The following is a 25,278-nucleotide window of genomic DNA, read 5'->3' as shown; positions in this document are numbered from 1 at the left end:
AGGAATAGGGGCCTCAAGTTACCAAAAAATGAGGGATCAGACCAAATGTTGATGAGCAAACTGAACTTTAATTTGCTTACCTGAAAGGCTTGCTCTTCATTATTGGCATAGGCCACAGCTATTTACACAGAATCATTGTACAGGATTTACAGCAAGATGCTACACACAGCATCATTCTGGATAAGCAACAAAGGAGTAAGAACAGACTAGGGAATAAAGCTCTGAAATCAAAGTGTAAGCAGAAATCTGAAGGTATGTGTACAAGGAAGGATAAGGGCCAAATCATGAGCGAGGTTGGTGAGGTAGACATGAGGGAGGAAGAGGAAACATCCAACAACTTGTGGTGCAGAGATATGAGGGAAGAGTCCACTGGCACATAGTCTTAAAAATTATGTTTGGAGTTTGAAGGAGGAAAAATCTGCCATAAGCCACCTCTGTGAGAAAAAAGAAGGCGGTTAGAACCTTACAGGCCAAACCTTATACCTCCCCTACCAAAAAGTAATTCTGCTGATTAAATCCCTGGATAGGAGAATGAGAAGGTTAAAAAAAGAGAGAGAGATGCATAGACACAGAACCTTAAACAGAGTTAAGAGACACAAAGCAAATACATTCAAGAGAGACACAGACAAAGAAAGAGGAAAAGAACAGAAGCTCAGGCACATCTAGAAATTAGAGACATCCTACTAACTTCACGAGTCACCTTTCCTTACCTCATCTTCCCCAAAGCTCTTCCTCCACCCCTAAATCTCTGAATTTCTAACTTTAACCAAAGAGTAGAATTCGAATGAGGCTGGTACGTGGGGGACGATCTAAGATTCCATCTCACCAATTCAGGTCCCCTCCTTATCCTGTACCAGAAGGTCAGGGCTTGAGTCGTAGCCAGGGATAGATTAGGGTGAGAATAGACAGGATGGAGGACACGAGGCCACAAAGCCCCACAATCCCAGGGCCACAGCGCCAGAGGCCTAGTTTGTCCAGAGGAATGAAGAGGTCACAGGCATTTCTGACCACGTCTAGCAGAAGTGGGGGATGACCTCTAAGGACTCGAGCCAGGAGCAGGACTTGCAGCCGAAGTTTCAGAGCCAGTTGGGGCAGATGTCCTCCTGGAGTCCCTGGTCCCCCAAGTCCCCCAGTTTCACTTCCTCCTGGGACTCCTCCTCCGGAACCTTTCAGTCGCCGGCTACAAGCTGAAGACTCTTGCTCCATCAGTAGGCGAATCTCATAAGCATCACGGCTCAAATTCATGATGAGGGAAAACAAATAGTACCTGATACACAGAGCAAAAGGGTCAGTAAGGGCATGTATACCTACTTAACATATCCAACATCACATTTTAACATTTTCTTTTCCTGTAGCACAAAGAGATTATACATTAGATTATCAGAAGTAAAGTGAATGCTACTATCCCTATTAGAAATGTCCTCCCTTGAGGACACTATGCTAAGCAAAATAAGCCAGACACAGAAAGACAAATACTGCATAATCTCACTTATAGGTAGAAGCTAAAATAAGGCCGGGCATGGTGGCTCATGCCTGTAATCCCAGCACTTTGGGAGGCCAAGGCAGATGGATCACCTGAGGTCAGGAGTTTGAGACCAGCCTGGCCAACATGGTGAAACCCCGTCCCTACTAAAAATACAAAAATTGGCCAGGCGTGGTGGCCAGCGCCTGTAATCCCAGCTACTCGGGAGGCTGAGGCATGAGAATTGCTTGAACCCAGGAAGCAGAGGTTGCAGTGAGCCGAGATCTCACCACCGCACTCAGGCCTGGGCAACAAAGTAAGACTCTGCCTCAAAAAAAAAAAAAAAAAGGTTAACTCATAGGGGCACAGAATAGAATGGGGGTTGCCAGGGGTTGGGGAGTGAGGGAAATGGGAAGATATTGGTCAAAGCGTATAAGTTTCAGTTATGCAAGATGAGTAAGTTCTGGAGATCTAATGTACGACATTGTGACTATAGTTAACAATACTGTATTGTATATTTGAAATCTGCCAGGAAGGTAGATCTTAAGTGTTCTTAACCTAAAAGAAAAAAGGTAATTATGTGAGATTATGGATATGTTAATTAGCTTGACTGTGGTGATCATGTCACAATATACATGTACAAACATCGAGCTATAACTCCTTAAATATATGTAATTTCTATTTGTCAATTATGTCCCAATAAAAATGAAGAAACAAAGTCCTCCCACCATTCTGTAACTAATACATGTTTATGTGCGCCTTAAGATCCTGGTTTAAACTTCATGAGCATCATGAAATCTTCCAAGGTCAATCTCAAATTTCATTTTCCACTTGGCAACACACACACACACACACACACTCTCTCTCTCTCTCTCTCTCAACTTGACCTATAACAAGGCAAACTTGTTTCGAAAGAACAAATTTCAGATGTCTCAGAGACTCAAACATATTAAAGGTGATCTAAATCCAATCCCCATTCCTTTAAAAAAAAAAAGAGGCCCAGAGGTTTAAGTAATTGCCAAATGTGTTAAATTATAAATTTCTTCAGTAAAAAGTCCATGTTTTTTATTTGTAATCCAATCTGACAATGGTGGTCTGTACTCAATAACTTGTTCTACCTTCAAAGTATATCCTGAACCCAACCAACCACATCTCTCTATCACACCCCACTGCCATACTCTAAACCACTAACATCTCTTGTCTAGACTTCTGCTTTGGTGTTTTAACTGGTCTCACTGTGGCCATTCTTGCCCCCACCCCCAACAATCTATTTTCATATAATAGCTAGCATAAACATAAATCACATTACTTCCCTTCTTAAAACTCTCCATGGTTGGCCAGGCGAGGTGGCTCACACCTATAATGCCAGCACTTTGGGAGGCCGAGGCAAGTGGATCATGAGGTCAGGAGTTCGAGACCAGCCTGACCAACGTGGTGAAACCCTGTCTCTACTAAAAATACAAAAATTAGCTGGGCGTGGTGGCGCGTGCCTGTAATCCCAGCTACTCAGGAGGCTGAGGCAGGAGAATCGCTTGAACCCAGGAGATGGAGGTTGCAGTAAGCTGAGATTGCACCACTGCACTCCAGCCTGGGCAACAGAGCAAGACTCCGTCTCAAAAAAAAAAAAAAAACAAAAACAAATAAACAAACAAAAAAACCACAGCTCTCCATGGTTTTCTTCCAGTCACATTCATAATAAAATAAATACCTTAGAGAGGCTTACAGACTCAACATCTGGTCCCTACCCCTCTAACTTTACCTTGTATCATTCTTTCCTGCAATCATTATGCTCCAACCATGTTGGTTTCCTTCTACATTTTAATCCCATCAAGCTTGTTCTTGCCTTAGGACCTTTGCACTACCTATTCCCTCTACCTGGAATATTCTCCCTCCAAAACCCTCACATAGCTAGCTCTTTCTTGCTCTTCAGGTACGAGCTTAAATATCACCTCTTCGGAGAGGCCTTCCCTTATCCCTAAATCTAAAGCACTGAGTCAGTTACTTTCTACTCCATAACACTGTTTTAATTTCCTGCATAACATTTACCAGTATCTGATATTTTAATTTATTGTTTATTTATGTTTATCTCATCCCATTACAAGGTATGTTCCAGAGGAGCAGAGGCTTTCTTGTTTGTCTTTTCTTTCTTTTTTTTTTTTTTTTTTTTTTGAGACGGTATTTCATTGTTGTTGCCCAGGCTAGAGTACAATGGCATGATCTCAGCTTACCGCAACCTCTGCCTCCCGGGTTCAAGCGATTCTCCTGCCTCAACCTCCCGAGTAGCTGGGATTACAGACATTGCCACCACACCCGGCTAATTCTGTATTTTTAGTAGAGATGGGGTTTCTCCATGTTGGTCAGGCTGGCCTCAAACTCCTGACCTCAGGTGATCCGCCCACCTTGGCCTCCCAAAGTGCTGGGATTACAGGCGTGAGCCGCCACACCTGGCCGGCCTTGTTTGTCTTTAACCACTGTATCCCTGTATGTACACTGGTGCCTACCATATAGTAAGAGCTCAGTAAGTATCTGTTGGATAAAATGAATAAATATAACATATAGACTCCTTTAGGGAGTTGCTTTTCCGTACTGCTCCAGCCATGCCTCTGCTCCCACCCCTCATATGTCATAAGCCATGTTAAAAGTTGTAAATCACTGAGAAAGATGAAGGAAAAAGAAAGGTTAATATAATGAAAAAGTACAATCATAGGAAAACAAAAAACAATACAGATAATATGTTAGAGAATTTTACTCCCACATCATATTTCTCTCTACCTTTATTGTCAGCTACCTCCTTTGTCCAAGCCAACGTCATCTCTTGCTCGTATTAGGGCATCTCCTCCTCTCTTGACCCACTGCAATCCATTTTCTTTTCTTTTTTTTTTTTTTGAGATGGAGTCTTGCTCTTGTCACCTAGGCTGGAGTGCAATAGCACGATCTTGGCTCAATGCAACCTCTGCCTCCCGGGTTCAAGCAAGTCTCCTGCCTCAGCCTCCCGAGTAGCTGGGATTACAGGTGCCCGCCGCCACACCTGGCTAATTTTTGTAATTTTAGTAGAGACGGGGTTTTGCCACATTGGCCAGGCTGGTCTTGAACTCCTGACCTCGTGATCGCCTCCACCTCGGCCTCCCAAAGTGCTGGGATTACAGGCATGAGCCACCGCGCCTGGCCTGCAATCCATTTTCAACATCTCAAAAAGAAATGTCCTTTAAACACAATTTGAATCATGAAGCATGAAGGATTTCCCTGCTCAGAATCCTTCAACAATGTCCCATTGTAGGATAAAATAAAACAAACATTAACATTGCCTAAAAGGCCCTGTATGAAAGATCTGGTGCCTGTCTATCTCTCAAATTTGAACTGATTGACTCAATACTGTCAATCACACTGGCTTTCTTTCTATTTCTCTAATTCCCTGAAGTCTTTCTTAGTTCAAAGCCTTACTTAGACTGTGCGATTTTCTCTGTTTGGAAATGTCTTTTCTGCTACTGTTGGCTTTGTCTAACTCCTCCTACTCAGATATCAGGTCTGAACTAAAATATTACTTTCTCCTGATTTTTCAATCTAAACTAGCTCCCCTTGTGATATTCTTTCATAATACCGCATACTTTTCCACAAATATATATGAGAAGTTATTCATTGTAGTATCTAACTCCCCCACTAAACTAGAAGCTTCATGGGAGCAGGCACATTATCTGTTTAGCTCTTTGCTTTATCCCCTGCCCCACAGTAAGCATCTAATAAATATTTTTGGAATGAATGAGTAAGCAGGTAGTGAGGGAGAATAACCTGTGGTATAGAAGCACAATTAAAGTGATGTAATATCTTACCTTGCACAATATTAGTCATTCATTATGGAAGAGCATCTGTCTTCCATCTCCCCCCATTTGATATTCTCCAATAGTTTAAGATCTAAGTGATTGGAAGCCAAGTGACTGATCAAGACTTATATACTCTGGAAAGATCCTAAGATATCTTTCCCTCACATAAGACAAGCTATGCAATATAGAGGCTACAAAAAAAATCTTGAAGGAGAACAGGATATCAAACCTGAATGAACGCTGGGCCCACTTCTCCTGATCCACACGGGGAGCCAGTCCAGACTTTCCAGCCCACAGGACATTGTCACAGGCGAAGTACAAGGCTCGATTGAGGTGACTAACAGTGATGCAGAATCTCAGGACAACATCTGATAGGTGAACAGCTCTTTTGGCTGACTCAAGGGCATCTGCTGAGTTACCCAGGCGTAGAACTTGTGGAGATTACAAAGGGAAAGCAAGGATTTGTAAGTAGAGAGGCAGATAGCAAGAAACAGAAACAGAGAAAGCAAGAGGGCAAAAGTTGAGCAATAATGATAACAATTTTTTTAAAGAGCAGAAACAGGCTGGGCACGGTGGCTCAAGCCTGTAATCCCAACACTTTGGGAGGCTGAGGTGGGTGGATCACCCGAGGTCAGGAGTTTGAGACCAGCCTGGCCAACATGGTGAAACCCCACCTCTACTAAAAATACAAAAATTAGCCCGGCATGGTGGTGGGCACCTGTAGTCCCAGCTGCTCAGGAGGCTGAGACAGGAGAACTGTTTGAACCTGGGAGGCAGAGGTTGCAGTGAGCCAAGATTGTGCCACTGCACTCTGACCTGGACGAGAGACTGTGTCTCAAAAAAAATAAAAAATAAAGAGCAGAAACAGTTCATTTTTCAATTTCAAATTTAATTTTTGTGCCAGTTTAGCTTTCTCAAACTTGACCCATTGTCTCCAATCCTCCTAATTACTTCCATATCCCTGCTCTCTTATCTCAACTGGACACATGCAGAGAGTAAGTGCAGAGCCAAATGAGAAAGAAGAACAGGCAGAGAGGGTACAGGAAGGAGGGACAAGGAAGGAGAGCTGGGGATGGAGGAAAGGTTGGGGGATAAAAGGAAAGACAGAGTTACTTACGCTTTCTTCCAAGGCTCAGGTGGCTCTCCAGTTGTCGAATCTGTTTCTGTAACTCAGGACTGGCTCCATGCCTCTGCAGCACATGGCCAAGAAGAGAGCAAGCATACTGGGCGGCCCTAGAGGAGAAGGCAGGCAAGGTAAGGTGGAGACCTCCCTAACCTTCCGCTCAAAACTATCCTCCAAAAGGCACAGACAGACTTCCCCCTTTCCCAGTTTGAGAACACTCCCCTTCCTCCTCCATGCCCATATCTCACCATTTCTCCAGGCCAGAGGAAGAGAAAGGCATAAGGAGAAAAAAGAGTCTAGAAAGGGGTGGGGAGCACTACTGAATGTTGAGCAAATTAGAGATTTGACAATGATGAGGCCTGAAGGGGCCAGTGCAGGCCGCAGGGGTCCATCACAAGCACATCAGCGTGAGCATGTACGTGATCGACGAGGGGGAGGCAAACAGTTGGAGGGCATTTTATTCCTCAGAATAGGTGAACTGAGAGATTTCATGGCCCTCTAGCTGAACGGAGACCAAACGCCAGGGCGGAGGCAGGGGAGTTCCCGAATGGCAGCACGGTGTGGGGACAGGGAAACTGGGAGTGGTTCCTCAGCTCTGGGGGCAGAGTCTGGGGCTATCCACCGTGGGGCGAATGCTCCTCATTCCATCACCGCCCAGTGAGGACACTGTCGGTCTTATGTGGACACAGCAACCCTGAGCGGCCTCCCCGCTGGCCCACTCATGCCTCAGTTTCCCCATCTCTTCCGCGAACGGAAAGGAATCATCTCAACAGCGGCTCAAATCTGCGCCTCACGGTCCGTTCGGGCCCCCGTAGCCAGAGTTGACCCTTCTTGACCCCCCTGTAGCCTGAACTGACTTCGCCTCACTAGAGTCTTCCTCTGCCCATCCCTCCCCCGCCCCACCCCCATTCCTATTCGGGCCGCACCTACACAGCCGCTCCCGGGCTTGGCTCTGAGCACTGAAGCGGACCCAGGCGTCCATGACAGCGGCAGCCCAGGCTCCGCGGCCCTGCCCCCGTCCCACTTCCCGCCCCTAGTCACGCCTACTGCGCGACCCAACGGTGCCTCGCGAGGGACAAACAATATCAGAAAAGAAAGCTTAGTCCTGGAAGCGGAATTTCAGGACGCGAAACGCGTGTCTTTTGAGCCTCCATCTGTGTATTACTGCGCGTGTCTCCGTCAGAGCGTCCCCTTATCAGAGGACCTCTACTCCCTAGCACGCCTCCAGCGGCACCTTCTTCTTTAAATATTCAGGACCAAGGGCGGGGCCTGCAGGGGCCGGGGCGGGGCGAGAAAGCGCCGCAGTGATCTCCACGTCTTGGAGGCCGGGATAGGTGTGCGCCCGGCAGAACATCACAAATACACATGCATGCAGGCTCCGACTGATTCCAGGCCTGTAGGGGCTAAAGAGGTCTAGGGCAGTAGAGGCCCGAAGCCCAGGCTGGTCTGTCCAAGGAAAAAGGAGCGTGATTGGTACCAGATCTTCGTTCCCTGCAGAACCTTGACAGTTGGACAAGTGACCTCCTCTAGAACAGATGGAAAGTCTCCAGAAGCAGAGGATTTAGTGAACGAAATTCGCAATAATCAGCTCCAGATCCTGAAAAGGAGGGCGAAGAATCAGTGGCCAAAGCTAACCGCTTCATACCCACACTTCATCCTCCTGTTTCTCTCCAGGCCACCATGTCTGCAGGCAACGGCACCCCTTGGGGGTCAGCAGCGGGGGAGGAGGTCTGGGCTGGATCAGGAGTGGAGGTGGAGGGCTCAGAGCTGCCCACCTTCTCGGCAGCAGCCAAGGTCCAAGTGGGAGTGACCATTGTGCTGTTTGTTTCTTCGGCTGGAGGGAAACTGGCAGTCCGGCGGTCAGTGACACGGCCGCAACCCAGCCAGCTCCGCCCCTCTCCAGTCAGGAGACTCTTCGCCCATTTAGCAGCCACCGACTTACTAGTCACTTTTGTGGTTATGCCCCTAGATGCCACCTGGAATGTCACTGTTCAATGGCTGGCTGTGGACATCGCATGTCGGACACTCATGTTCCTGAAACTAATGGCCATGTATTCTGCAGCTTTCCTGCCTGTGATCATTGGACTGGACCGCCAGGCAGCAGTACTCAACCCGCTTGGATCCCGTTCAGGTGTAAGGAAACTTCTGGGGGCAGCCTGGGGACTTAGTTTCCTGCTTGCCTTGCCCCAGGTGAGTGACCTAGGACTCAGGACCGGGCAGGACAGGGATTTGGGTCCATAGCATGAGTTAAAGGGTGCGCTTGGGGGGCCATTAGCCATTAATTCTCAGGGAGTAAGCCTCTGCTTGCTTTTTTTTTGGCCGGCTCACTGCAACCTCCGCCTCCCGGGTACAAGCAATTCTCCCTCAGCCTCCCGAGAAGCTACAGGCGCCCGCTACCATGCCCGGCTAATTTTTGTATTTTTAGTAGAGGCGAGGTTTCACCATGTTGGCCAGGTGGTCTCCATCTCTTGACCGCGTGATCCGCCTGCCTCAGCCTCCCAAAGTGCTGAGATTACAGGCATGAGCCACCGCGCCCGGCTACCTCTGCTCTTTCTGTAAGATTATTTGCATGTTAATTTACATCTGTTAAGAGCCTGCCTTTTAAAAGCACTATCCTCTATCTGTGCCTCTTCCATTACATCTGTTTTATTACACTTGGTATCTACCTCTTTGCATCCTCCCAATCTCACCTCCTTCAGATTGGGGCAGGGAAGAAAAACATACATGGGGGTCTATTAAGAGAGTGAAATCAGTGGTTTGGGTAAAACTTTGTGGTACATTCATTTATCCATTCAAAAAGTAATATGCATCTCCAGGGCCACTCAAATTTTGCTAAGGAAAGGGCAGCAAAATCCTGCCTTCAAGAAATGTATACAGTAGTGCAGGAAACAAAGAAATTAGGCAATTACAATATAGTGTATTCGAAAGTGTTATGCTAAAGGAGCTAAAGAAGACAATGGGGGTGGGGAGTGGATAGGGGTGTCTGACACAGCCGTACAGTCAGGAAAAGCTTTCCAGATGTTAAAATTTGATTCCTCAGAGATAGGTGTTAGACCAATTAAAATAGGAGAAATTCTAGGGAGGACGGAGGATAGAGGATCTCAATGCTGCTAAAGCTGAGGACTAGAAAATGGTGAGTAATGAACTGAGAGGGGAAGAGCAAGCCAGATCACAAATAATAAAATTGTACTTTATCCTGAGTGCAGTGGAGAGACACTAAAGTAAAAAGAGAGTGACATAACCAAATTTGTGTTTTTTACTGACTTTATTGTCGAATGAGTGTTAAAATTGCAAAGAGGCGAGCATCTGAACCTGAGTACTAGGTTAATCAAATCTCAAATCAAATCAAATACTGAAAAGGAACTAGAAATCTAGGGGGGAAAAGGCTAAATACAAAGCAATTCCTTCAAGGCAAAAACCACTATCACTATCATGGGGTTGGGGGGCAGGATACAGCAGCATCTCTGAGACTGTAGGATTAGAATTATGTCAGAAAGACACCAAGAAGGGTCTAGGATTTATCTCTGGAATGACAATGCATTATGCTGATTTAAGATTTGATCCTTACTTACATCCTCAATTATTAGAAATATAACTACTAGAAGTTAGTCTGACTATACTCCTAAGAACAAATAAAGGCCTGGTGGCTCAAGCCTGTAATCCCAGCATTTTGGAAGGCCAAGGTGGGTGGATCACTTGAGGTCAGGAGTTCAAGACCAACCTGGCCAACATGACGAAACCCCATCTCTACTAAAAATACAAAAATTAGCCGGGTGTAGTGGTGAGCACCTGTAATCCCAACTACTCAGGAGGCTGAGGCACGAGAATTGCTTGAACCTGGGAAGTGGAGGCTGCAGTGAGCCAAGACTGCACCACTGCACTCCGGGGTGGGCGACAGAGCCAGACTCTGTTGGGGGTGGGGGGGGGGGGGGAAGAGAGAAAAATAATACTTCTAATATGTTGCAAACAAGGCCTTTACCAATCCAAGTGTTAAAAAGAAGCCTGTTGCTACAGTGCCATTTACAATTAGGTTTGTTTATATGAAGCAAATTTTACATGTGGACTGGGAATTAGAAGACTTTTTGTTTCAGTCTGCCTGTTTTACTTTGGTTTTTTCTGAGTCTCGGCTCTACTGCTAACTAGCTATATGATTTTGGCTAAGGTACTTGAAATCCATGGGCCACAAGATGATGCAATGGGAAATGAATTTCATCCTTTCTTACAGCCTGACAATCTGACAATATTTGCAACCTCTATTTGTTTCAATGGCAAACTGGTTGTGACATGATACATGTGCAAAAGGTGATATTTTTTGGTTCCAAATTAGTATCCTTTTAGGTAAATTCTGCATTGCCCATATGCTGTAATTGTAGTTAAAATATTAGTGTTAATAAAATAAAAAATTTAATAATGTCACATTAGTGTGGTAAGGGCTTAGGGGTAGTTAGGGGTAGTATTAGGAATAGTTAGAAATTACTTATTTTTGTAGGCTTGTTTCCAAGTTATCAGCAGTTGAAAGGGATGTTTCTACAGTACGTGGTAAATGGCAATAAAACAGGAGAAAGGAAAGATCAAAACAAGGCTGTGGACCAAACTATAAATCCAAGATCTTTGACTTTTTTTTTTTTTGGAGACAGTCTCACTCTGTCGCCCAGGCTGGAGTGCAATGGCGCAATCTCTGCTCACTGCAAGCTCCACCTCCTGGGTTCAGGCCATTCGCCTGCCTCAGCCTCCCAAGTTCCCGAGTAGCTGGGACTACAGGTGCCCGCCACTACGCCCGGCTAGTTTTTTGTATCTTTAGTACAGATGGGGTTTCACTGTGTTAGCCAGGATGGTCTCCATCCCCTGACCTCGTGATCCACCCACCTCAGCCTCCCAAAGTGCTGGGATTACAGGCGTGAGCCACCGCGCCCAGCCAGCTTTGACTATTTTTATACTCCTCACAATTCTCAAGCACTTCTTAGGCAGAGCACAAAAACAAAAACAAAAAAAAAAACTTAGAAATATATGAATGCAAGAGATGGGAAGAGGAAAAACCATTTCCCAACTAGCTCAGAGTAGCCTGATCGTAACTCCAAACAGTTCGCAAAATTCTGTCTTAGGCTGAAACTATTCATCTTTCCTAAATGTCCCTCACGTCTGCTAAAATCACTTTCCCAAATGCCTTGTATCTAGGAATCTGATGCCTACTGAGCTTACCTTTTATGAAATTAATAGTGACTCAATCTCCATTACTGGAACCCAGGCACTTTAACCTTGTAGCTCTAAACGGAAATAGTTTTTACTGATTCAGTTGGAAAACCCAGCAATTTAACAAAAAGGGGGAGGGGCAGCCCAATAGCATTTGGAAAATGTTAAATTTTATTATTTAACATTCTTTACCATTATAGTTACTGCACATAAGACTATTACTACTAAAGGTCACTTCAGAGTCACTGCAAAATGGCCTGGAATTTTGGCAGCACCCATTTTACACAATATTTCTTTTTCCACAAAATAACAGACATACCAGGAAAATCATTTCAGCTAAAAATATGAGTGAGGTGGTAGAAATATCATCCCTTATAAAGCACAATGTTAGAATAGTACTTGAGAAGGCAGGATTGTTTTAAGTTCCAAGATTTAACAAACTTACTGTTCACCATCATATTCAAGCCTAAAAGGAAGATAGGATTTTCAAGATATATTTCCAACTTCTTTAACATGGCACCATGGATGAACTGTTTCTCAGCACTGTGCTGCTTCACTTGGAATTAAGGATGAATTGGGAGGAGATAGTATGACATAGGTGGGTAGGTTGGGTGGTGAGGGGAACCAGTTCTAATAGTCCTCAACTCCACTCCAGCTGTTCCTGTTCCATACCGTCCACCGAGCTGGCCCAGTCCCTTTCACTCAGTTTGTCACCAAAGGCAGCTTCAAGGCTCGATGGCGAGAGACCACCTATAACCTCTTCACCTTCTGCTGCCTCTTTCTGCTGCCACTGACTGCCATGGCCATCTGCTATAGCCGCATTGTCCTCAGTGTGTCCAGCCCCCAGACAAGGAAGGGGAGCCATGGTGAGACTCCAATTCCCAGGCCTTAATCCTTAACCCTAGACCTGTTGCCTCTAGCATCATTTATTTATCCACCTACCTAACAGCTATCTACCAGTCACTAAACCATGGTGAGATTCTAACCATGTCTAGCACCTGATGCTAGAGATAATTTTGTTGAATCCCTTCAATTATAAACAGGTGAGTTAGCTGGACAAGGACTAGGGAGGCAATCAGTATTATTTATTCTTGAACACCATCAAGTCTGGACTTGGTGGCTTCACATTTCTATCATAATCCCTGGGGGTAAGAGATCATATAGTCCCAGGTTGGGAAGGGGAAAAGGGTTTGCAACATTCTCTTCCTTGTAGGAGGCGAGCTCTGTCTCACTAGCTATACCCCTCCATCAATTCACCCTATACTCAGTTCAGAAGCTGAGTGTCTGAATTACAGTATATTTTCTAAATTCCTAGCCCCTGCTGGTGAATTTGCCCTCCCCCACTCCTTTGACAATTGTCCCTGTGTTTGTCTCCGGGCCCTGAGATTGGCCCTGCTTATCTTGCTGACCTTCATCGTCTGCTGGACCCCTTATTACCTACTGGGTCTGTGGTACTGGTTCTCCCTCACCATGCTAACTGAAGTCCCTCCCAGCCTGAGCCACATCCTTTTCCTCTTTAGCCTCCTCAATGCTCCTTTGGATCCTCTCCTCTATGGGGCCTTCACCCTTGGCTGCCGAAGAGGGCACCAAGAACTTAGCATAGACGTTTCTAAAGAAGGGTCTGGGAGAATGCTCCAAGAGGAGATTCATGCCCTTAGACAGCTAGAAGTACAAAAAACTGTGACATCAAGAAAGGCAGGAGAAACAAAAGACATTTCTATAACATCTATCTGATCCTAACAGAGTATATAGGAACAGAATAGTAAGTCTTTAGTACCAGAAGATCTTAACATCTCACTTCTACTCCTCCTCTCCTAGTTCCCCCCAAAAAAGAAATACTGACCAGTGTCTCTACTTTAAACCCTACCTGAAAGTTGAGACTATGTCTAATATAGAAACTCACATAACCAGCCCAGGCAACACAGCAAGACCCCATCTCTACAAAAATATTAAAAATTTAACCGGGCATGGTGGCGTGTGCCTGTAATCCCAACTACTAGGGACGGTGAGGCAAAAGGATGGCTTGAGTCCAAGAGTTTGAAGCTGCAGTGAGCTATGATCAGCTGCACTCCACCCTGGGGAACACAGCAAGACTCTATCTCAAAAAAAAGAAAAAAAAGAAATTACATAGAGTTCAGTCCCTAGAATTATCTTCACAATGATCCATACAGCCTTGCTATGCTTTAGAACTTTCAATTTTAGGACAGGAAAGTAACATTAAATGTAGAAAACAAAAATGGAACATTTATTCGAAACTCAAATACTACGCATATAGGGTAAGAGATTAAATATAAACACAGCAAGCTGCGCCCCAGTCCTATCTGTCCAAGGCTGCATGGTCAAATGGAATCTTGAAGAGAACACCTGGACAACAGAGGACCTGTCAGCGACGTCTCCGGTCTGGACTTCTGCTGCGTCTTCGGCCACCTCTAGGGAAAAAGAAGCAGGGAGAGGAGTCCATTAGAGGGACATAATACTAAGTCCTCATTCTGTTTCGTTCGTATTCCCTTCACCCAAACAGTGTTTGCCCTCTTCATTTTACCTCCTCTTGCCTTTTGGTGGACCCCGAACAAAACACCAGTCAACGCTGATGGGCTGTCCCATCAAATCCTGGCCATTGAGTCCCTCCATAGCAGCCTGGGCTTCCTTGTATGTTTCATACTCAACTAGAGTATACCCCTGGGGAAAGTGAAATGACAGATATGAAATCCCTCCTATTTCCCCAAGTATCACTGAGTATCTTTTTCCTCAAATCTAAACTCAGAAAAATCTACACACTTTAAACAATGAATGTACATCATATATCTCTACTGTATATATACAACATCTCCGTTTCTGTCTCTTTGGCGTGTCTGACAAAACATAGATTTCCAATGTCATTTTATTTCAACTTTGCTCTTGGCCAACCACAGCACACACAGAACTACCAATGCTGTCTAAGGCGTATGAAAGAAAGGAGGCAATAAAGTGTAACTTAGGATACCTTCAGATATCCCGTTCGCCTGTCGAGGTTGAGGTGAATGTTTTTAATTTCCCCATATTCTGCGAATTTGTCGTGTATGTCTTCTTCAGTGGCTTCCTCATGGACTCCAGTTACAAAGAGAATCCAGCCTTCAACAGCTGTTGGGGGACGGGGGGAAGTTGTATGAGTACACGAGAGAAACACTTCAAGCAGGCTCACAGGAATAGAGTGAGTGCGGACTCAGATTGTTTAAGCTATCTCTGAACCCATTCCTACTGCGTTTAACTATTTTATTGGTTTCTAACTACTACCGCAGACACGGATACCTCACAGGTTCCATTACTACTCACAGCGTTGTGGTCCGGGTTCATCGCCATCCTGCTCCACGCTGTCATAATCCTCACGCATCCGCGCTCGGGACCCCTCTTCTATAAGGGACATACACGAGATCACCGAAAATTCCCCCTTTCTCCCATTGTTCCTATGAGTTGGGTGGGGACTCCAAAACCCGTAGCTCCTGCCCTACTAGGGCCACTCTACCCCATTTTCCCCACACTCACCGGAGCCAAAGCCGCGACCCTTCCGTTTCTTCGCTTTTTCTTTCAGTTTGTGAATGCTCTCTGGAGCCCCAGAAGATAAAAGAATAAGTAACCATGACAGTCATTTGTAACAATCGTCTCTTTCCCAACACACTACCTGCAAGCCGACCCAAACCGCCTCGTCTCAGTGCCTTCCCGGTCACGCCCTCCCTTCTCCTGAAGGGGGCGGAATCTCTAATCCACCCAAGACCCGGTTCCCCGATTCCCATCCTCAAGACCGGGGAGAAAAGAGGAGTAAATTTTCCTATTATAGCCTTCTCTCGCACCTTCCCCGCTTCCCCCCAGCCGCCTCCACTGTCCTCACCGTCCCCATCCTCATCCATGGCGAAATCTTCGCCCCCAGCCTCGTGAAGATCTAGCACGTCCGCCATCTCGCCTTCGATCGAGATCTCGTCTGTGCCGCTCAGACACTAGGTACCTCGGGAAACTGTCGCAGAGGGGAAAGGTCACCAGTCAAGCTGACCAATCAAAGGATAACTCTAAATCCCTCCCTCTGCACGATAAAAATACGCAAATTGGGGCGGGCCTAGTTCGGAAAGATGCCGGAAGTGTTTCTGTGGCCATCTTGAGCAGGTCGCAAGCTAAATCCTGCCATCTTAGGAGGTACAGACCATAGGGGTCGTGGCTTCCTCTTAACCGCGGTAGTTGCTGATAAATACTGTACTATTAACAGTGAGGCCCGGCGTAATTTCCTTATTAGAGGGCTTCTTTACGTCTCTTCATCCCAAACTGGGAAATGGTAATTGAAGAAACACTTTTCTTTCAAAAATCCCAGGCCTGTACCCTGTTCTGAGGCAGCGTGGTGTATGTTAGGAGCGTTTTTAAAAAATAGTCTGATCAGCAGCAGTGCGGGCATAAAGAGCTGCTTCTGGAACCTGCAGCACCGAATTTCTCTTCAGGAAACTAACAGACTTGGTTGCAATACGATTGGTGAGACAGATAACAATTTTTTTTTTTTAATATAAAACTCCCTGCCTGTAATCCCACCTACTCGGGAGGCTGAGGCAGGAGAATCGCTTGAACTCGAGAAACGGAGGTTGATTAGCTGGGCGTGGTGGAGTGCGCCTGTAATCCCAGCTACTTGGGAGGCTGAGGCAGGAGAATCAGTTGAACCCGGGAGACGGAGGTTGCAGCGAGCCGAGATCTTGCCACTGCACTCCAGTCTGGGGGACAAGAGCGAGACTCTGTCTCAAAAAAAAAAAAAAAAAAAGTGAAAAAGAGTAAAACGAAAAATAAAATTGAAAAAGCGATTAGGAGACACTAATTCGTTCTCCACAGTAGGTACTGTGATCATTTTAAAAATCAGTTGGTTACATACCTACTAAAAACCCTTCTTGTTGTTTTGAGACGTAGTCTCGCTCTATCACCCAGGCTAAGAGTGCAGTGGCGCAGTCTCGGCTCACTGCATCCTCTGCCTCCCAGGTTCAAGCAGTTCTCCTGCCTCAAGCCTCCTGAGTAGCTGGGACTACAGGCACCCGCCCCCACACCCGGCTAATTTTTGTATTTTTAGTAGAGACAGGATTTCACCATGTTGGCCAGGCTGGTCTTGAACTCCTGACCTCAGGTGATCCACCAGCCTCCACCTCCCAAAGTGCTGGGATTACAGGCATGAGCCACTGCGCCCGGCTTAAAAACCCTTTTTGTTAGAGGGGTGTGGCTATACTACCCAGGCTGGCCTGAAACTCGGGCACAAGGGATCCTCTGGCCTCCCAAGCATCTGGGACTACAGGGGTGTAACCATGCACCCGGCTCTTTCCTTGGCTTTTTGCTGCACTTAGAATAAAAATTAAAACTCACAAAGCCTGCTCTGCCTATGTTTTCAACCTGTTCAACCACCGTTCTTCTCCGTCACCCATGAAGCTCTCCTTGCTCTTTCGCCCAACTATGGTGTGCTCTTTCTCATCCCAGGGCTTTTGCAACTTGGTTTGTTTTGTTTTTTAGACGGAGTCTCACTCTGTCACTCAGGCTGGAGTGCAGTGATGCGATCTTGGCTCACTGCAACCTCCGTCTCCTGGGTTCAAGGCTTCTCCTGCCCCAGCCCCCTGATTAGCTGGGACTACTGGGACTACAGGCGTGCGGCACCACACCTAGCTAATTTTTGTATTTTTAGTGGAGACGGGGTTTCGCTCTGTTAGCCAGGCTGGTTTCTAACTCCTGAGGTCCGGTCATCCGCCCTTCTCGGCCTCCCACAGTGTTTGGTTTACAGGCATGAGACACTGCTCCCCGCAGCTTTCTGTTCCTGGTGCTCTTCCTCTAGCTTTTCACATATTGGGTTCGACCTCATTCTTTTTTTTTTTTTTTTTTTTTTGAGATGGAGTATTGCTCTGTCACCCAGGCTGGAGTGCAGTGGCACGATCTCGGCCCACTGTAACCTCCACTTCCTGGGTTCAAGCGATTCCTCTGCCTCAGCCTCCGGAGTAGCTAGGACTACAGGCACGTGCCACCACGCCCAGCTTTTTAAAATTTTTTTAGTAGAGACGGGGTTTCACCATATTGGCCAGGCTAGTCTTGAACTCCTTACCTTGTGATCCACCCGCCTCGGCCTCCCCAAGTGCTGAGATTACAGGCGTGAGCCACCGCGCCTGGCCAAGTTCGACCTCATTTTTAAGGTCTCAATAGTACTGTCACCCAAAGGGGTCTTCTCTACCCTCCTGTCTTTAACTGTGTATTTCCTTCACAGAACTTAAATCAGAATCTTCTTTCATTCTTTTTTTTTTTTTTAAGACAAGGTCTCACTCTGTCAACCAGGCTGAGTGCAGTGGTGCAATTATGGCTTACAGCAGCCAACCTCCCAGGACCAAGTGATTCTCCTACCTCAGCCTCCCAAATATCTGGGACTACAGGCACACGCTCCTGCAGGCGGCTAATTTTTAAAAAATCTTTTGTAGAGACGGAGTCTTGCCATGTTGCTTAGGCCAGTCAGAATCTTTAATTACCTTGTTTACTTTCTAACTTGTTTATTGTCTGTTTTTCCCATTAGAATGTAATCCTTATGGCAGAGATAGTTATTTACAACTAAAATCCCTGAAGTTTAGCCCAATGTGTGGCTCATGGTAGACATTTGGTAGATACTTATCGAATGAATGAATATTAGAATGGCAGGAAATTCTGTCTGCCTGATGCTATGTGACTGGAAAATAAAGCTGGAAATACAGTTTAGGGTCTGCTATGCTAAGGATTTTGGAAGTTATCCTATAAGCAAGAAATTTACCTACTTCAAATATTTGAGTATTCCTGGTTTTTAATATTTGAAAATAGTCCCCATACTAGTTGTTGCTTATTATTTTTCCTTAAATAGACTGACTTTAAACATAAATTTACACTGAAAGGAAAATCAGTATTTTTCTACTACAAATTCAGATAAAAGCACAACTATTAAAAACTATTTACCCATCTATCATCTAAAATCATCTCAGGAACACATATAAAACTGGGAAATGGTAGGCCAGGCATGGTAGCTCATGCTTGTAAACCCAGCACTTTGGGAGGCTGAGGCAGGTGGATAGTTTGAGTTCAGGAGTTCAATACCAGCCTGGGCAACACAGCAAGCTCCACCTCTACAAAAAATTTAAAAAGAATTACTGGGGCGTGGTGGTGTGTGCCTATAGTCCTAGCTACTCTGGAGGTTGAGGTGGGAGGATTCCTTGAGCCTGGGAGGCGGAGGCTGCAGTGAGCCAAAATCACGCCACTGCATTCTGGCCTGCTCATTAGAGTGAGACCCTGTCTCAAAAAAAATTAAAAAAAAAAACTTTGGGAAATGCTGCTAAAGGGAAAGATAGTTCAATGGTGGCTTAAGCAAGGGAGTGTCACAGTCATAAGTATTTTATAAAGAAATATGACAGTAGTATGGAGGATGTTAAGAATGGAGGTGAAGACCAGCTAGGAAGCTATTGTAGTGATCCAGTCTAGAGATGAGAAAGGACCAAACCTAAACTCAGGCAGTAAATATGGACAAAACATATTAGGAGGTATGCCAGGCGCAGTGGCTCACACCTGTAATCCCAGCACTTTGGGAGGTTGAGGCGGGCGGATCACCTGAGGTCGGGAGTTCAAGACCAGCCTGGCCAACATGGTAAAACCCCATCTCTATTAAAAATAAAAAAATTTGCCAGGTGTGGTAGTGGGTGCCTGTAATCCCAGCTACTTGGGAGGCTGAGGCAGGAGACTCTCTTGAACCCGAGAGGCAGAGGATGCAGTGAGCTGATACTGCACCAGTGTACTCCAGCCTGGGCAACAAGAGCAAAACTCCCTCTCAAAAACAACAACATATTAGGAGGTAGACACAACAGTAAGTGACTGATTACATTATGGTAGAGAAGAGTTGAGGGTGGATCTGAGGTGTGTGGCTTAGGTAACAGTGTAGATAATAATTATAATAATAGATCGGCCGGGCGTGGTGGCACATGCCTGTAATCCCAGCGCTTTGGGAGGCCGAGGCAGGTGGATCACCTGAGATCAGGAGTTCGAGACCAGCCTGGCCAACATGGTGAAACCCTGTCTCTACTAAAAATACAAAAATTAGCCAGGCGTGGTGGCGGGCGCCTATAATCCCAGCTACTCAGAAGGCTGAGGCAGGAGAATCGCTTGAACCCAGGAGGCGGAGGTTGCAGTGAGCCAAGATTGCGCCATTTCACTCCAGCCTGGGGGACAAGAGCAAGACTTCGTCTCAAAAATAATGATAATAATAATAATAATTCGAATAATAGATCTAGAGAGTCAAAGAGGAATGAGTATGGAGAAATGTTTTTTATTTTGGATATATTTCAAAGTGCTTTTGTCATATTCAGATGGCCGTGTCAAGTATGTGGAAAGTAAATGTAAAAGCTTAAAACAGGTTGGGGAGGAAGAAATAGATTTGAGAGTCATGTGTATAGTGGAGTTCAAGTCACCATAATGGGTGAGATTGCCAGTGGGAGTAGGTAGAGCTTGAGGAGAAAGGGCCAAGAACAAACTCCAGGTTAAATGTCTGCAGAAAGGGAGGCAGGCTGCCTTGTGCAATCATTTCTACCACCCCAAAAATGCTAATAATTTTTTTTTTTTTTTTTTTGAGACGGAGTCTCGCCCTGATGTCCAGGCTGGAGTGCAATCACTCAGTCTCGGCTCACTGCAACCTCCACCTCCTGGGTTCAGGCGATTCTCCTGCTTCAGCCTCCCAAGTAGCTGGGATTACAGGCGCCCACCACCATGCCCAGCTAATTTTTAATTTTTTTAGTAGAGATGGGGTTTCACCATGGTGGCCAGGCTGGTCTCGAACTCCTGACCTTGTGATCCACCTGCCTCGGCCTCCCAAAATGCTGGGATTACAGGCGTGAGCCACCGTGCCTGGCCTAAAAATTCTTATTTAGTATATATGTAAAAGAACAGGGATGTTTCAGAGCTTCTTGTGGGGAAAAGAAAGAGAGATCAGATTGTTACTGTGTCTGTGTAGAAAGAAGTAGACATAGGAGACTCCATTTTGTTCTGTACTAACAAAAATTCTTCTGCCTTGAGATACTGTTAATCTGTAACCCTACCCCCAACCCTGTGCTCCCTAAGACGTGCTGTGTCAACTCAGGGTTAAATGGATTAAGGGCTATGCAGGGTGTGCTTTGTTAAACAAATGCTTGAAGGCAGCATGCTTGTTAAGAGTCATCACCACTCCCTAATCTCAAGTACCCAGAGACACAAAACACTTCGGAAGGCCGCAGGGACCTCTGCCAAGGAAAGCCAGGTATTGTCCAAGGTTTCTCCCCACGTGATAGCCTGAGATATGGCCTTGTGGGAAGGGAAAGACCTGACCATCCCCCAGCCCGACACCCGTAAAGGGTCTGTGCTGAGGAGGATTAGTAAAAGAGGAAGGAACACCTCCTTGCAGTTGAGACAAGAGGAAGGCATCTGTCTCCTGCTTGTCCCTGGGCAATGGAATGTCTCGGTGTAAAACCTCATTGTATATTCCGTATACTGAGATAGGGGAAAACCGCCTTAGGGCTGGAGGTGGGACATGCGGGCAGCAATACTGCTTTTTAAGGCATTGAGATGTTTATGTGTATACATATCCAAAGCACAACACTTAATTCTTTACCTTGTTTATGATGCAGAGACCTTTGTTCACGTGTTTACCTGCTGACCTTCTCTCCACTATTATCCTATGATCCTGCCACATCCCCCTCTCTGGGAAACGCCCAATAATGATCAATAAATACTAAGGGAACTCAGAGGCCGGCGTGGATCCTCCGTATACTGAACGCTGGTCCCCTGGGCCCACTTTTCTTTCTCTATACTTCGTCTCTGTGTCTCTTTCTTTTCCAAGTCTCTCGTTCCACCTAGTGAGAAATGCCCACAGGTGTGGAGGGGCAGCCCACCCCTTCACTTCTCTAATATATAGGTCTCAAGAAAGAGTCAGTCTGGCTCACTAGACAAAAATCTATTTTTAATTGTATAAAATTATACATATACATAGAATGTACTAAGAAGATGAGTAAAATCTTTGACACCAGAAGGGGACAGATCAGGAAACAATTTTTCTCAAGTTATTCGGGATCTTACTGGTTGGTATTTGAGAAAAATAATAAATCCAGGAGGTACGAGGGCAATTCTTCTCACAACTCACACCCCTTAACCCACACTTCCCAGAGAAAGGAGAAACAGGAGTGTTGATGAGTGCCAGCTTATAAATATCAATACAAACAGACACACCTGGTATGTCTAGCTATTTTTGCCTTTACTCCAACCCGACATGTTTCATGGAATACAAACATGGGGCTTCTACCCCAGCTCTTTTCTGATTAGTAAGAAAAAAAATGATAGGGCCTGGAGAATTCAAGGAAGCTCGTTTCAAGCACTAATAAAATTGTAGCTGGATTCCTTACCTCTTATCCAACATGATTTCAAAAGCAAGAAAGTTGCCTTTCATCTTGCCGCTATCAAATCCAAAAGAGCCAATTATGGCCTGTTTCATAATCTATTTTTACTGTTGTTGTTACACTTGAACTTTCTGTCTGGAACCTAATCTATTTCTAAAAGCAAAGTCTGTATAATTGTTAAGTGGAAAGTCCAATTGCAGGAATACTAAATGTTCCAAGCTCAGTTTAGAAAGTACATGGGACAATAATATAGTATAAATAAGAGATCACAGAGACAAGGGGGAAATACATATTAGAGATGTCCAAAAAAATTCTCTGAAAGGAGAATACTTTAGTTACTGTACTACAGGTTATTTCTCTCTTATGTCACCCAGGAGAGAAGTGGGGGAGAATGGTGTTAAAAACACAAATAGTGCCAGGTGCGGTGGCTCACGCCTGTAATCCCAGCACTTTGGGAGGCCGAGGCGGGCGGATCACGAGGTCGGGAGATCGAGACCATCCTGTCTAACACGGTGAAACCCTGTCTCTACTAAAAATACAAAAAAATTAGCCAGGCATGGTGGCAGGCACCTGTAGTCCCAGCTACTAAGGAGGCTGAGGCAGGAGAGTGGCGTGAACCCGGGAGGCAGAGCTTGCAGTAAGCCAAGATAGCGCCACTGCACTCCAGCCTGGGCAACAGAGCGAGACTCCGTCTCAAAAAAAAAAAAAAAAGAAAAACACAGAAATAGTTTGGGAGGCCGGGGCAGGTGGATCACGAGGTCAGGAGATGGAGACCATCCTGGCTAACATGGTGAAACCCCGTCTCTACTAAAAATACAAAAAATTAGCCGGGCGTGGTGGCGGGCACCTGTAGTCCCAGCTACTCGGGAGGCTGAGGCAGGAGAATGGTGTGAACCTGGGAGGCAGAGGTTGCAGTGAGCCGAGATCGCACCACTGCACTCTAGCCTAGGTGACAGAGCAAGACTCCGTCTCAAAAAAAAAAACAAAAAACACACAAATAGTCCAGGCTCAGTGCCTCATGCCTGTAATCCCAGCACTTTGGGAGGCTGAGGCGGGTGGATTACCTGATGTCAGGAGTTCAAGAACAGCCTGGCCAACATGGTGAAACCCTGTCTCTACTAAAAATATAAAAATTAGCCAGGCGTTGTGGCGTGTGCCTGTAATCCCAGCTACGCGGGAAGCTGAGGCAAGAGAATCGCTTGAACCCGGGAGGCGGAGGTTGCAGTGAGCCGAGATCGCGCCACTGCACTCCAGCCTGGGCAAAAGTGTGAGACTCTGTCTTCAAAGACAAAAAAACCACACACACACACAAATAACTAATCATTGATTCTCTTTCCCTTCCTGCAGTCTCCCAAGGTGTCAATTAGGAAGTGCCAAAATACTAAAGTCTCATTTAATTTTCCTGATCAACTCATGTTCTAATAATTAATGTAGAAGAAGAGGAAAGAAAGAAAACAAATGAGAATCTAAGGTAGTAAACAGCAGCAACTTAGCGGGAATAAGGGGAACATGGTTCTCACTAACCAAATAGGACTGATAACGCTTCCAAAAAATAAAATGTTAGGTGAAGGGAAATATGGAAATACGTTTTACCTTCTACTAATAGCTGCAGGCAGGAAGGTCCAAACTCAGGGTTTAACTAAGCTGAGTGAGTAGGGGAGATGTGCAGAGGGAATACTGAAAGAGAATCAGTTTCAACCATAACCCCCATCTACTGTAGAGTATATCCGGAAATCTAGACTACTAGTATGGTATACATATGCCCTAGAAGCAACTTAGGTAGTAAACTCCCATGAATTGTTTGTAATTTATCTTGTCCCTGGACAGTTTCTTAGGAGTGGTCAGAAGCAAGATCTCTACTTCCTTCAGAATAATAAGGTAGGGAAGGAAGCCTCAAAACAAAGTGGCAATTTGGAGGCAGAAAAGGAATAAGGTAGTGGTGGGGAGGAAAGGGATAGCAAGCAGGTTCAGTTCAAGAACTAAAGGCAAAATCTTCATACTCATACCCTGTTTGAGTCCAAGAGGAAGCAGGAATGAGAGTAAGGGTGGGGCACATAATCCTTATTCAAGTTACCTGATATTTGAAAAGAAGGAGACATGAACACTAGAGTTAATCTTTTAGTGCTGCTGAAATGACTACACAGTTAATCTGGAAGTTTAAGAGCTAACAAAGCTTCAAAGACAACCTGCTCTTTGTTGTAAAGTGGATTGAAGATGTTTCAAATAAAACTACATCCAAAAACTGGAAGTAAGAAAAGGGATCTCTTAGCAAATAGGAATCTAGGTGTAGAATTTATACACATATATATATATTTTTAAAGTATAAAATTGAGAAAGTATATACAAAAAATCATCCTAAATCTTAGAAAGGAGACATAAAAAAAAGGCCGTGGAAAGGCTGGGGAGTTATGTGGGTGGATGCCTAGCAGTTGGAAGAATGCATATTGCCCAACTGCCCAGCAGCCAGCACAAGAATATCTTTCTTCTCCTTGTGGAAGCGCAGCTCCTTGCCTGCCAGTCGGGCTTCATCCAGCTCCCGCTCAGTAGAGGCCAGCTCTCTAGACAGTGCCCCTGGCACACTCTGCTCCCGGCTCACCCAGTCCAAGGCCATTTGGTGGCGAATATCATCATCCAGGGCCCGGTGCGAATAATGAGCCAACACCTCCTGGTAGGGGAGGGGAATGTGAACATCATTGAGAAGGTAAAGGTTCATATCATACCACACTTACCCAACTGGGACTAAGAACTCAGCTTTAGAGACCTAAAACAAGGAGATTCTTAAAGGAAACTTCCTGGTATGGGAAGCAAGACAGACAAAAGAATCACAGCTAATATTTAAATAGGAAAGATTATAGGAATGAAGAGGGTACTTAGGTAAGGCTTTCAATATTCACAACCATAGGTCACAATAGACCTTATTTCTAACATAGTAACCACCTCAAAAGAGTCCACTGACAGATTGTGCTCCCCTCATTCGCCCCCACTCATAAAATCTCTTACCTGCCGAGAGCATTGTCGTTCCCTCATGGCCTTAAGGCTGCCATTCCAGTGTAGCAGTTGAAAAACTGTCATTAGCTCCTGGGGGAAGAGGATAGGAAGTACCAGGACAGTGATTTTATATTGGGAGGTTGCATGAGAATTACATGGGAAACCTTTTACAAAATGGATTTGTAGAATCATCTCTCATCACTAACTCTGATAGGCCTTTGGGGAAGAAAAATATTTATTTATTTGTTTATTTATTTATTTACTTACTTACTTATTTGAGACAGAGTCTTGCTC

General features: G+C 45.3%; 5 protein-coding genes and 1 long non-coding RNA gene across 11 annotated transcripts in view; 2 read left to right on the top strand and 4 right to left on the bottom strand.

Moving 5' to 3' along the window:
• The window catches only part of LOC100447686 (neuroblastoma breakpoint family member 12), a 2,265,351-nt gene that overhangs the window by 431,762 nt on the left and 1,808,311 nt on the right, over positions 1-25,278 (bottom strand).
• On the bottom strand, positions 49-7,426 carry PEX11B (peroxisomal biogenesis factor 11 beta). 4 transcript variants are annotated; one of them, XM_054543357.1, is made up of 5 exons: positions 7,330-7,426; positions 6,398-6,513; positions 5,510-5,711; positions 827-1,267; positions 49-434 (listed from the first exon to the last, which is right to left on the bottom strand). In XM_054543357.1, the coding sequence occupies exons 1-4, from the start codon at positions 7,383-7,385 to the stop codon at positions 862-864; spliced, it is 780 nt and encodes a 259-aa protein (XP_054399332.1). In that variant the 5' UTR covers positions 7,386-7,426; the 3' UTR covers positions 49-434; positions 827-861.
• On the top strand, positions 8,077-13,410 carry LOC100460080 (gonadotropin-releasing hormone II receptor). Its single transcript, XM_002810315.5, has 3 exons — positions 8,077-8,593; positions 12,249-12,459; positions 12,909-13,410. Exons 1-3 carry the CDS (start codon positions 8,084-8,086, stop codon positions 13,325-13,327), a joined length of 1,140 nt encoding a protein of 379 aa, XP_002810361.3. The 5' UTR covers positions 8,077-8,083; the 3' UTR covers positions 13,328-13,410.
• Positions 11,742-15,609, bottom strand: RBM8A (RNA binding motif protein 8A). 2 transcript variants are annotated; one of them, XM_002810316.6, is made up of 6 exons: positions 15,459-15,609; positions 15,116-15,175; positions 14,906-14,983; positions 14,577-14,713; positions 14,136-14,272; positions 11,742-14,022 (listed from the first exon to the last, which is right to left on the bottom strand). In XM_002810316.6, exons 1-6 carry the CDS (start codon positions 15,523-15,525, stop codon positions 13,977-13,979), a joined length of 525 nt encoding a protein of 174 aa, XP_002810362.2. In that variant the 5' UTR covers positions 15,526-15,609; the 3' UTR covers positions 11,742-13,976. The 2 variants fall into 2 exon arrangements, with proteins under 2 accessions (XP_002810362.2, XP_009243393.1); XM_009245118.4 differs by having other exon boundaries at positions 14,906-14,980; positions 15,459-15,607.
• The window catches only part of LOC134760454 (uncharacterized), a 21,326-nt gene continuing 11,813 nt past the window's right edge, over positions 15,766-25,278 (top strand). Inside the window, exon 1 of the long non-coding RNA XR_010137904.1 lies at positions 15,766-16,084. This is a non-coding gene — a long non-coding RNA (uncharacterized LOC134760454). The remainder of the gene's footprint in view (positions 16,085-25,278) is intronic.
• LIX1L (limb and CNS expressed 1 like) overlaps positions 21,543-25,278 on the bottom strand; it is a 24,564-nt gene continuing 20,828 nt past the window's right edge. For both annotated transcript variants that reach the window (XM_002810314.6, XM_054553625.2), the window contains 2 exons: positions 24,997-25,074; positions 21,543-24,661 (listed from right to left, as the gene is read on the bottom strand). In XM_002810314.6, the coding sequence (XP_002810360.1) occupies positions 24,419-24,661; positions 24,997-25,074 (321 nt within the window). In that variant the 3' untranslated portion in view covers positions 21,543-24,418. The remainder of the gene's footprint in view (positions 24,662-24,996; positions 25,075-25,278) is intronic.

The sequence above is a fragment of the Pongo abelii genome, chromosome 1, assembly GCF_028885655.2.
Source record: "Pongo abelii isolate AG06213 chromosome 1, NHGRI_mPonAbe1-v2.0_pri, whole genome shotgun sequence".
Taxonomy (NCBI): domain Eukaryota; kingdom Metazoa; phylum Chordata; class Mammalia; order Primates; family Hominidae; genus Pongo; species Pongo abelii.
The sequence above is the reverse complement of the archived record's forward strand: the minus strand, read 5'-3'. Positions and strand labels throughout refer to the sequence as shown.

What these genes read in the sequence shown, in the direction of transcription:
- PEX11B (XM_054543357.1), bottom strand. Translation starts at nt 7,385, where the DNA reads ATGGACGCCTGGGTCCGCTTCAGTGCTCAGAGCCAAGCCCGGGAGCGG. An exon ending in GCCCGGGAGCGGCTGTGTAG is followed by an intron (nt 6,514 to 7,329) that starts GTGCGGCCCGAA and finishes CTTCTCCTCTAG; the next exon opens with GGCCGCCCAGTATGCTTGCT. An exon ending in TGGGCCCAGCGTTCATTCAG is followed by an intron (nt 1,268 to 5,509) that starts GTTTGATATCCT and finishes TCTGTGTATCAG; the next exon opens with GTACTATTTGTTTTCCCTCA.
- LOC100460080 (XM_002810315.5), top strand. Translation starts at nt 8,084, where the DNA reads ATGTCTGCAGGCAACGGCACCCCTTGGGGGTCAGCAGCGGGGGAGGAG. An exon ending in TCCTGCTTGCCTTGCCCCAG is followed by an intron (nt 8,594 to 12,248) that starts GTGAGTGACCTA and finishes ACTCCACTCCAG; the next exon opens with CTGTTCCTGTTCCATACCGT. An exon ending in GACAAGGAAGGGGAGCCATG is followed by an intron (nt 12,460 to 12,908) that starts GTGAGACTCCAA and finishes CTAAATTCCTAG; the next exon opens with CCCCTGCTGGTGAATTTGCC.
- RBM8A (XM_002810316.6), bottom strand. Translation starts at nt 15,525, where the DNA reads ATGGCGGACGTGCTAGATCTTCACGAGGCTGGGGGCGAAGATTTCGCC. An exon ending in GGGTCGCGGCTTTGGCTCCG is followed by an intron (nt 14,984 to 15,115) that starts GTGAGTGTGGGG and finishes TGTCCCTTATAG; the next exon opens with AAGAGGGGTCCCGAGCGCGG. An exon ending in TGAACCCGGACCACAACGCT is followed by an intron (nt 14,714 to 14,905) that starts GTGAGTAGTAAT and finishes GTCCCCCAACAG; the next exon opens with CTGTTGAAGGCTGGATTCTC.